This window comes from Gossypium hirsutum, chromosome D05 (assembly GCF_007990345.1).
Source record: "Gossypium hirsutum isolate 1008001.06 chromosome D05, Gossypium_hirsutum_v2.1, whole genome shotgun sequence".
In the NCBI taxonomy this organism is placed as follows: Eukaryota; Viridiplantae; Streptophyta; class Magnoliopsida; order Malvales; family Malvaceae; genus Gossypium; species Gossypium hirsutum.
In genome coordinates, this window is record NC_053441.1 from 1,571,469 (window position 1) to 1,583,525 (window position 12,057).

The 12,057-nt window shown below is 30.6% G+C and overlaps 2 protein-coding genes and 2 non-coding genes across 4 annotated transcripts; 2 read left to right on the forward strand and 2 right to left on the reverse strand.

The window, feature by feature from the left end:
• Positions 1 to 273: 273 nt before the first annotated feature.
• LOC107907336 (SPX domain-containing protein 1) lies at positions 274 to 3,104 on the forward strand. The gene is made up of 3 exons (XM_016834680.2): positions 274 to 816; positions 1,365 to 1,491; positions 2,598 to 3,104. The coding sequence occupies exons 1-3, from the start codon at positions 508 to 510 to the stop codon at positions 2,951 to 2,953; spliced, it is 792 nt and encodes a 263-aa protein (XP_016690169.1). The 5' UTR covers positions 274 to 507; the 3' UTR covers positions 2,954 to 3,104.
• Positions 3,105 to 4,272: 1,168 nt separating this feature from the next.
• TRNAE-CUC (transfer RNA glutamic acid (anticodon CUC)) lies at positions 4,273 to 4,345 on the reverse strand. Its single transcript has one exon. It is a non-coding gene; the product is annotated as a tRNA-Glu (tRNA).
• A 925-nt stretch (positions 4,346 to 5,270) lies between these two features.
• LOC107907337 (peroxidase 25) lies at positions 5,271 to 6,789 on the forward strand. The gene is made up of 4 exons (XM_016834681.2): positions 5,271 to 5,512; positions 5,586 to 5,765; positions 5,853 to 6,015; positions 6,112 to 6,789. Exons 1-4 carry the CDS (start codon positions 5,303 to 5,305, stop codon positions 6,534 to 6,536), a joined length of 978 nt encoding a protein of 325 aa, XP_016690170.1. The 5' UTR covers positions 5,271 to 5,302; the 3' UTR covers positions 6,537 to 6,789.
• On the reverse strand, positions 6,555 to 6,636 carry TRNAS-GCU (transfer RNA serine (anticodon GCU)). The gene has a single exon. It is a non-coding gene; the product is annotated as a tRNA-Ser (tRNA).
• Positions 6,790 to 12,057: the final 5,268 nt, after the last annotated feature.

Sequence of the window (12,057 nt, forward strand, 5' to 3'; positions counted from 1 at the left end):
CAAAGATTCTCAGTGTTAATTAAAAAAAAAAAAACATCCATCCAAACTTATGTTAAAATTTCAAAATGAATTCAAAATTCAAAACCTTAATAAGTTGTGTGTCTCGTTTTCACCGTCACACAAATCCTAGCTGGTGTGAGTTCCAACTTCCAAGTGCCAACCTTAGGCTTGACGCGGCTTCGGCTTGTAGCGGCAACTAAAAGCCACGTGTCAGTACTTGAGTCGTTTATAGAATTAAATAATCCGAAAGAATACTGAGAAAATATTTAAACAAAAGTAAAAAAGTAACCTCTCTTCTCTTCCGAAAGGAATATATAATAAAACCCAAAATATTTATCAAATAGAAAAAGAAACCGACGGATATTCTCACCACTTCCCTCCGAATATTCTTCATTTTCAGTTATATTTACCCTTCTTCTCCCTCCCCCACCCCCTTCCTCCCGTTATCAGTCTCACCCCCGTTCCGTTCTCTCATTTTTCTCACTTACCGAGCACAGAGTTTTTGCCATGAAATTCGGGAAGAGCCTCAGTAGCCAGATCGAGGAGACGTTGCCTGAATGGCGGGACAAGTTCCTTTCATATAAGGAGCTTAAGAAGAAAGTTAAGCTCATTCAACGTAACTCCGGTGAGAGACCGAATAAACGGCTTAGGCTGGATCAAAATTCTGGAGACGTTGTCTATGCTGGAGATAATGTCGGCGACGGAGACGGTATGTCGAGAGAGGAGACCGATTTTCTTAATCTGTTGGAAGATGAACTCGAGAAATTCAACACGTTTTTCGTTGAGAAAGAGGAAGAATACATCATTAGATTGAAGGTAATTTCAACTCTGATTTGATTTCCATCTGTTTGATTGATTTGTAAGAAATTTCTCTTCTTTTCTTTCTCCTTTCCCGGTTCACAAGTAGAGATGTAAGATTTATTAACAGAGCCTAGACAAAACGACGTTTTGTTTAAATAATAGCAGATTTTCTTTCTTTTCTTTTGAAATTCTTTTTCCTTTCCGTAACGAGTCCGTTAAACTGTGTAAAACTTTTCTTGCTTGTCAAACTTGCGTGATAATTTCTTCTACAACCATTGCACATATATTAAAGAATTGTTGAAAGTCATTTTTCTTGTAATGTATACTTGAAACGTAATTTAATTATAATTATTTACTTGCTTGGAATTCGTTGGATTACTGGAATAGAATATTTGAGGGATTAAGATTAGAAAGAATACTGTAAAACTTATTTGATTTAGTGAAGATTTGGTTACTTCGATTGCGATGTAAAGATTCCAAAGTTCCAGACGCAATGCTTTTTAATTTTATTCGTTGTGTAAAGATTATGCTTATTTGATGAGTCATTTTGGTTGGAGATGCAGGACTTACAAGACAACGTGGCAAAAGCAAAGGATTCTGATGAAAAGATGATAAAGATAAGGAAGGATATAGTGGACTTCCATGGCGAGATGGTTTTATTAGAAAATTATAGCGCCCTTAATTACACAGGTACTTATGCTTTTCTTATTCCCTACCTCTCTACTTTGTTTAATCAAATAAATATTTGCCACTTGCCTTCTTTCAATGATTTACATATTTGATAGAACACCATTTTAGCCGGCCGAATGAGTTGTTTAGGGAAATTATTATTACGTTTTATAGCAACTTGCAAGCTCCTGTTCTAGGGAAAATGACTTTATTCCGTGATCAAAAAGGAAAAAAAAACTATTTTATCCTCCATGCTTTTCCTTTTGACATCAATATATTCTGCCAGACTACTTATCCACTTCCATTCTTCAATTAAACAGTAAATGTTCACCATTTCTTTAAATGGCCCCGTTTCAGTGTAGTGGGAGCATTTGCTACAGCATGTGCTGCCACTATTATAGATTTATGCCAGTCTAGTTCTGAATTTCATTTCTCCCAACGGTTATATGGGAAAAATCTTTGGTGATGGTTTGTAATTCGCAAAAGGAGTTACAAGTATTAAAATATGCTCACTTTGATCATTTCTCTTCTATTTGACACAATACTTAGAATTTCCCATTGTTTCTTTCAACCCATAAATAAAAAAATAATGCGCTTCAGCGTACTCAAACTCACATCCTCCTGCATTGACAATAATGCCCATATCAATCGAGTTATGAGTCAATCGACTACCCTAGTTAATATTTGAAATTTAGTTTTCTTATTTATTCTATTTTTTAAATTTAAAAATATAAGTTCAATTGTTAATCATATTAAAAATCCTTTAATAAATTTACATTCATTACTACAATTTTTTTTGTTACATGCTTACAAAGTGAATTTTTTTTTAAATATAGTGAATTTAATAGAAAAATTTTAGCTGTATTAACAATTAAATTTGAATTTTGTTATATGAAAAGTATAGATATTAAATTTATGAAAATAAAAATGGAGTAAATTTCAAAAGTATAGTATTATACAAGAACTTGAAGCATATTTTAACCGTAAGTTTGTAATTTTGAAAAGTTTGTAATTTTGAAAAGGAACAAGACTATAATCGAAATAGACTCTAGTTATTTATTGGCAACTTTTGAATTATTTCTTAATGTATCAAGGGATAAATCATTAACACATTATGCAATGAACAGGATTGGTGAAAATACTCAAGAAGTACGACAAAAGAACCGGTGCATTGATCCGCTCGCCTTTCATTCAAAGGGTGTTGCAACAACCCTTCTACGCCACGGACTTGCTTTACAAGCTGGTGAAAGAGTGCGAGGCGATGCTGGAACACGTCTTCCCCAAGAAAGAAAAACCGGATTCAGTTGAAGCAAAGAATGTGGAGAGCTTATACATGAAAAGCACAATATCAGCATTGCGGGCATTGAAGGAAATCCGTAGTGGAAGCTCAACTGTTAGCGTTTTCTCATTGCCTCCACTGCAAAGTAACGGATTGGAGGAGACATGGAAAATGATTCCCGTTCTTGAACAAGCAGCCAAGTAGTTGAATTTGTGGTTCAAAATTATAATCTTATATTTTTGGGTCTTTACTTTTTAACTTCTCTAAATTTTCACACGCTTTTATAATGCAAGTCTTAGATACTAGTACTAACAAATGTAAATCCTATATTAATTGAAGGCACGGTTTGGTATAATCATCAATTATTGTTGAGATGTTTATATACTAATTAGTCGCTTATTCTTACGAGAGGTATCAGGAACGTGTTATTTCTGTAACATTTTAAGTTCCAATTGGATGGAAAATACTAGGGGATTAACAACTCGGTTAAGATCAACAAAACAAGATGTGATCAAATATCTTGACGAAAAAATCTTGAGAAATCAAAAAATATTCGAATCGAAGTATTTGGATTATGATAAAATGTTGCTATTCTTTATATTGAACTCAATTTTTATATGTACAATGAATATTATTTTAAAGATTATTATTTTATCCACTGGTACAAGAGATTCACTAAATGTCACGTGTTTGTTTTTAATATAATTTTATTTTTTTAATATCACATTATGGTGTTTTTAATTCCAATATTTTTATATAAAAAAGTATTTTTTAAATATTATATAAAATTTATTAACTATTTTTTATTTACTCGAAATTAATATTAAAAATCGAAAATCAAATTGATTCAAAAATTTCTATTAAACCCAACTCATCCTTAAGAGAAACAAAAGGAAATCGATTCGATTTGAAGTTTCGAAGCTTTCTAAACAAATATAATAATGCAATTTTTTTGGGGGAAGGGGGGATTTTAAAGAGAAATCCTTGGCTAAAATTGAAACTCAGGCAACACATTTGAGATTTGTACAATCATACAAATCTTTTATAAATTAAAAATTGTCCAACAATTCATCTTCAGAGGGGTATTTGGCAGGGTGACCCTCTTTCGCCGTATCTATTTATTCTTTGTGCTGAGGGGTTTAGTTTTCTGCTTTGGCAAGGAGAGGCTCGGAGAACTGTGCATTGTTTTGCAGTGTGTGGGACTGTGGACCATCAGTTTCTCATCTTTGACTTGTCGACGACAGTTTCTTCTTTTTTAGGGACATTCAGGAGGAAAGTCGGGCGGTGCGTCATATTCTTTAAACTTACGAGCAGGCTATCAATTATAAAAAAATCTGGAGTTATGTTTAGTACTAATACTTCGTTGGCGGATAAGCAGTGTGTTCATTTTATGCTGGGGGTGGACTCCCTTCTTTTATATGGGTCGTATCTAGGTTTTCCGCCACTAATTGGTAAGAATAAAAATATTGAGGCTAAACGTCATATTTGTGAAGTTTAAGTCGACATGATAAACCCAAAAATTATTCCGTTGCCGGGACTTGAACCCGGGTCTCTCGGGTGAGAGCCGAGTATCCTAACCACCTAGACTACAACGGATTTATAACTAGCGCTGCTTTGAATTTTATATATTTATTTTTAAACGAAAATGAATCTCTGCTCCTAGAAATTAGTATGTCAACCATTTATTACAGGTATTGCCCTGTTTATGTTTTGTCCAAAAATAAACATGCAAATGTAAGAACATCAACATCCATGTAATAAATAATTTTTACCGAATTTTAATAATTAATTTTTTCACAGCATTATTCATCGGAATCTGTAATGTTGCATTAGCCATTAATTCATTTTAAAATTTTATAATAATATATCACTAAATTCTACAATAAACTACTAAAACCACTAATTAAACTGATATCATATGCAAAGTGTAACCATGTCCATCCACACATATAAATCACTCATTATATAATACCAAATTATTATTTTATATAAAAAACGACAAATATGGCATCTATAGCACAAAATGTACATTAATTTTCATTATTAGTCATTTTTTCTTTTACTTGCTCATCGTTAAACAAAATAATGAATTGCGTACACAATGATACATAATCCTCAATTCTAATAATAAACTTTATGAATCATATCAGTGTGAAGGTGAAGAAAAACATAAACAATTAAAAAAGATAGGAACATATACTTAATCCCTCAATTTTCAACTTGAGCAAGAAAAACGCGTTGAGGAATAAAGGGTAAAAGCACCCAAGGATAAGAAAGGCCTCTTACATTATCATTTGCCATTTCTTGTAGCATAATTAATATGTACTTATATCCACGTATTATCGCATTAATCGTTTCAATGCACTACTATTATAAACGGTCCTACACATTCCACTACAAAGATGGTGAAGAGTAGCCCATATTTGGACGAAAAGACAGGCCAATAATGCAATATAAGCAAAACCCATTATCCATATGTATATATAAATGCTGGTGCTCTGAACCTGGTTGGCTATTTATGATTTGGTTCTTTGTTTAGGAGCAGTTGTGAAAATGGGAGCTTTTTGGTTGGTTTTTATAGTAAACATAGTGATGGTTTCGTTAGTTCAGGGCCAGGGATCAGGTTTGCAGAATGGATTTTATTCATCTTCGTGTCCAAAGGCTGGAGCTGTTGTAAGGTCTACTGTTGAATCACACTTCAACAAAGATCCTACTATTGCTGCTGCCTTGCTTAGGCTCCATTTCCATGATTGCTTCGTTCAGGTTGCTCTGCTCTTCTCATTGAATTCTTGTATTGGAACTGATTAAATGGTGGATCACATGATTTTTTATGCAGGGTTGCGATGGCTCGGTGCTGATCTCCGGCTCTTCTGCCGAGAGAAGCGCGTTGCCGAACCTTGGATTACGAGGATTCGAAGTCATTGATGATGCAAAAGCACTACTGGAATCTTTATGCCCTGGAGTCGTCTCGTGTGCTGATATATTAGCAGTGGCAGCTCGGGATGCCGTCGACTTGGTAACATTCCTGCGCCCGCACACGTACACCTATAAACATGACTTTAATTCAAAATACAGTGATCTCATTAATATGTTTCCATGTCAGAGTGATGGTCCAAGTTGGGCTGTTCCAACCGGAAGAAGGGATGGCAGGGTATCTTCGTCATCTCAAACCTCAAGTTTACCGTCTCCACTCGAGTCCATTGCTGTTCAAAGGCAAAAATTTGCTGCAAAAGGCCTCAACGATCATGATCTTGTAACCTTAGTAGGTATACATATATATGTATATACATGTGTATATAAATAATACACCATCGCCCTCTAAAATTCCAATGGTTCAATTACATGTTATGTTTACATTGCAGGGGCACATAGCATAGGACAAACGGATTGCTTGTTCTTCCGGTACCGCCTATACAACTTCACAACAACCGGAAGTGCTGATCCGACGATTAACCAATCTTTCTTAACACAACTACAATCTCTTTGTCCGAGAAACGGTGACGGCTCAAAAAAGGTTGGACTAGATATAGGTAGCGAGACGAAGTTTGATGTGAGCTTCTTCAAAAACGTCCGTGACGGCAAAGGAGTGTTGGAATCGGACCAGAGGCTTTGGGGAGATGATGGCACGCGTAGGGTAGTGGAAAACTATGCAGGGAACGTAAGAGGATTGTTGGGGTTAAGGTTTGATTATGAGTTCCGTAAAGCGATGATAAAGATGAGTAGCATTGAGGTGAAAACTGGTTCCGATGGAGAGATTAGGAAGACATGTTCAAAGATCAATAAGTGACTGTAGATAAACTGGTTCCGTCGCCTGAGAGATTCGAACTCTCGCGGGATGAACCCATGTACTTAGCAGGCACACGCCTTAACCACTCGGCCAAAGCGACTTGGATGTCAAATCTGTCACTCCAATTTAACTATTGGTAATGCAGGAAGTGGATTTGCCATGGAATATTTCATGTTTGTTTAAGCTATTCGTAGTAGAAGTGTTTGTCTGTTCGCCTTACAGCAAAAAAAACTTGGTTTAAGGTTGTCTTTAACTGAGACTTGGTCCCCCCCCCGCGCCCTTTTTTTTTTTAAGAAAAAAATAACACTAAATTAATTATATAGCGACATTTGAGCAAAATAAACATCTGTAGACTTATTCATATCAATAAAGGTGCGAGCCATCAATGGAGGGACATCAAGGACTTGCAAGTTGTCTTTCTCAATCAAGGCTTGCTTAGCTAAGCAATCCGCAACTTGATTTTGTTCCCTCGGGATATACCGCAGAAACCACTGATTTTTCTGAGATAAAATATTATGAATTCGCCTAATCAAAGCGGAATTTGAAGCAGTGGAAGAGTTTCCAAGGATGGTTTTAATAAGTTCCAAACTGTCAGATTGAATGATGACTGGATCATAGCCACTTCGTTGAACAAGTTTGAGACCTTAAAAAAAGACCCCAGAGTTCCGCATCAAAGACCGAACATTTACCAAGGAACCGGTTATATCCAACAATTCAATTTCTATCATTATCGCGAACAACACCCCCAGCTGCAGCAAATCTAGAATCCAATTGTACTGCCCCATTTGTGCTAAGATAGACTCGTTCCCCAGTGGCATGTGCTTTGAAAGAGCGTTCAAAGCATCTGGTAAGAACTTTTAGTGTTGAAGAGAAAAAATAAATCGCCCAAAAAATAACATTAATTTTAAGTTTTTGAATTGGTATCATTATTTTTTTAATAACATTATTTGCATTTCAAAAAAAAAACCACTTCAATCATTTGTTTTACTATTTATTATTTACTATTAATTTGATATACATTTTTTTAATGAAAAATGAAATGATAAACATCAATCTATTTATAACATTATAAAAATTAAATATCAAATTATATTAAATTAAAATATAAAAATTCTAATTCTAAGCTTTAAAGTTGTACTTAAACCAAATAAGTTTCATACTTTTTATTTATTAATATTCAAAGAGATAGAAATTTTTTTAATGGTTCGAGCGTAGTGAAAAATCTGAACTTGAATAAAAAATTAGGTAATTTTTTAAAAATATATAGATCTCATTGAGGAATGTCTAAGATTTGTATCTAAGATTAAGTCTAGGACAAATTTTTTATCACTATATTAGGAAAAATATTTGGTACACTATCAAAGGAGTTTTTAAACTTTAACGTCAGGGATTGACAAGTGTCCTACAAAATATAATAAGTTATTAAAAATATATATTTAAAAAAATACATGTCAATTTTTAAGATTACTCATTAAATAAAAAAAGGGTACAATGTCAATGTACCAAACACATGTTGATTTTGAGAATTGCTTGGTTGAAAAAATGAAAATGAAAGAAGATGTAATGACTTATTTAGCCCTCTAACTTTACAAAAAATTCAATTTAACTTTTTATTTATTGTTTTACTTTTTTTTAGCTATTAAACTTGTTTTTTTATTAAATCACCCCAAAATGGATGAAAAATTTAAGAGATAGATACCAAAATTATACATGAACTATGGTTTAATGGGCAATTGTATATATGAACTTTAATTTTGTACAATTTTATACATTAAATTTTGATTTGATCCAATTCTTGTAAATTGTTAACACAATTATTGATATAACATCATTTTATATTTATATATTGCATGCCTAAATAATTATATTTATCCAATATAAAAAAAGTAAAAGTATTTATTTCTTTAAATATGTACGATTAAATCAAAATTAATGTTTCAAGTATACATTTGAACCACAATTAGAGTTTCATGTGTACAATTGCACTAAAATAAAGTTAATGTATACAATTGCACATTAAATCAGAGCTCATATATAATTTTGAGATTTCTCTCAAAAATTAATATTTTTTAACTTTGTTGATATGACATTCACTTGGATTGCCACGTGGATGATACGTCAGCATTTAGTTAATGTTTTAAAATTTTAAAAAATCATATAAATTTCACTTTTAAAAATTAAAATTATTAAAAATATTTTTTTAAATTAACAAAATTAATTAAATGTTAACATGTTATCCACGTGTATGTCACGTTAACAAAGTTAACAAATGTTAATTTTTTTTATCCATTTTGAGATGACTTGAAAAGAAAAATATGACATCAATGCTAAAAAAAACGAAAAAATAAATGAAAAATTAAAATAATTTAATTTATAAAGTTAGAGGTCAAAAGGTTATTATAGCATGAAAAAAAATGTACCTCTAAAGAAAATTTAAAATTTCTCATTTAAATTCTTACCTCTTTTTGAAGAGATTGGGTGGGATTAACACACGTACTTAATTGTTTTCATTGATGACTTCATTAACGGGGGATCATGAACTTGAACATAAATAATTTTTGAATATGGAATTAAAATATATATTGAAAAGTTGTGTTAGACCTTATACTTTGCGTAAGTTATGAATTTAGTACTTACATTTTAATTTGGTCATTTTCAATTTTTATATTTTTAGAATTTGAAAAATTTAGTCGTAATCCATTAAGTTATCCTATTTTTAAAATTTGATATGTCAAATATACTATCATATGTGTAATGTTATATCTATTTGTTATTTTCACATATTGCTTACAAGAAATTAGTTAATAGATTTAACAATTCTCATTTATACTAAGACTAAAACTTTGAAATTAAAAAATATAACCACTAAGAATGAGACTAATAACATAATACCAAATAGATTTAATTGTTACCATTGGATCGAGACTAAAATTTTAAAATTCGAAAAATATAGAAATTAAAATTGATCAAATTAAAGGCATTATTTAATAAATTTTAAAAATTAGATTTAATTGTTAACTTTTAATAATAAAAAAGACATTATTTAATAGATTAGAATTTAACAAATATTTTTAATAGAATTAACAATTCTTAAAAATTCACATAAGCATTTTAATAAGAATAAAGTACTTAGATGAACTAATGAGATTATAAAAGTTGAGATACTAAATATGTGAAAAAATAAAATATAAAGATCAAAATTGAAATTTAACCATTATTATATAATCCCGTTTATTATCATATTAAAATCAATTAAATATAGATTTTAAATAAATATTAAATAATGCTTTGTATTCGTATTTTATAAACTTTTAAAACTATTTTATTATTTAAATTGAGATTATTTGTATTGTGATAATAAAAACACAAAAAAGACATTAGAGATGATTTTATTCCTTTTACCATGCTACAATTTGAGATTTATTTTTACTCTTTTCACTATGATTTATAAATCAATTCTCCTTTTCTCATATTTTAGAAAATCTTATAGACATTTTTAAACACTGATTCATCTCCTCTTAATTTTTTCATTTCTAATATTAACACCAAAAATTGAACTTACACAATCCCTCAAATCTCACACTTTAACTGCTCATTCAATGTTTTTAAAAAAAATAAATTAGTTTAAGCTTTTTTTTTTAAAAAATGTTAATGCTCTTATAATAAAATTTATTATTTTTTAAATTTTAATTTATTAGTTAATTATGCACAATAAGCTTTACGAACTTATTTATTGTCTTCTTTTGTATGTTTTTGAGCTATGTTTATATATTCTCATTGGTTTCTAACCGTTTGAAGTAGTTAGAAGAAAAATTGATCCATTGAAGACATTAAATCGAGCGTTATGATACTCTGCTTAAATAATATGACCATTAAAATCTTAAGCATCGGACCTTGAGGTTGTATTCTGATACCTCTAGGTTTGAGGTTGATTCATCCTCATTTGGAGTTCAACACTCTTAAATATTCGAAGGACAAATTGACCCCTCAAATTTCGAATCTAATACATAGTTAGATGTATCGGACCACAACCTAAGTTATGCCAAAATAAACTTTGAATGATATTTAAGAACTTTTGACCTCGTAAAGTTTTTTTAAGTGCTTAAATAATTTTGAAAATTATGTGAAGATAATTTATTAAGATTTAACATAAAATCTTACAAAATTTAAGTAAAGAAATAATTTATTATATCACAACATTTGAAAATAAAAATAATATAATTTATTTTATTTTCATTTTTTATAAAAGTTAAGCATAATACTTTGAATATTTCTCTTTTTAAAAATATGTTTTCAGCATTTATTTTTTTTAAAAATGAACACAGCTAAGTATTAAAAAAATTATTATTAGAATACGGTTAACAAATTAATTATTAAAAGAAATATTTTTTTTGAATACTTTTATCAAACACCTTGAGTCAACCTAATACTTTCTTTTTATTTGTTTTTCATTTTGAGTTGTTTAGTTCACGTTAATCGGCTTGCCTCTGTCTTTATTCTTCACCTGTTCATGGGTCAGGTCATTCGGCCCGACTCAGAGGCTCGCCAAAAATATAAGAAGGTTTAGACAAAAATATAGGCTTGAAAAATAGACTTGGACAAAAAAATAAGGCCCGTTTAAAAAACGGGCTGGGTCTCGAATAATACTTTTTTACCCCGGCCCGAATTCACTAAATGACAAAAAAATCTATTTTTTAAATATTATTTTCTTATTGTTTTCTCTCTATTTTGCTACCATTTTACTGTTATGTTGCTATTATTTTACTGTTATTGTTTGGATATTGTATAAAACTTATTTTATTTTTAATTTTGTTATTATTTTAAAGACATTTATTAGAGGCATTTGCTTGTTAAGTTGCATCTATCTTAGTGTTATTTATGTATACATATTTTTTAAAATTTATTTTCAATTTGATGGAAAATATTTATTTTGATATTTTCAGTATTTTTGATGTATTATATATTTTTTAAAATTATATAAAAATTAATATGGGCGGGCCGGGCCGGGCCCGAATTTTAACATTTTTATCCATGTCAATTTGGGCAAAAATTTAAACCCATTTTTCGAGTCGGGCCGGGCTCAGACCTAACAAATAGGCCTAAATTTTTAGTTAAGCCCAACTCGGCCATTCACAGCTCTAGTCTAGACAACCTAAAATTAGAAAAGAATGAATTAAAAGTACGTAAATTAATTTTCATTTGCCTGACCGGAATAAGTGTAGTGTCATAGACTCATAATAAAGATTACCAACCTATATCCCCTACAATTCCTGATGTCGAATGAAATAAAATATTATAATTGATTAGTGGCTCTAGTTTTTCAAAAATTATTTATGATTTTTTTTAATAATAATCTCATTATAAGTTGTTATCATATATACTTTTTTTAACGTAATGTTTAGAAAGACCTATAGCCCCTCTCCAATTCTTAAATTGGAGGATAATACTTTTTAGGACACTCGTATTCACATTCTCCTACACTGACAACAATACAAATACTAATCGAATTAAAATTCAATCG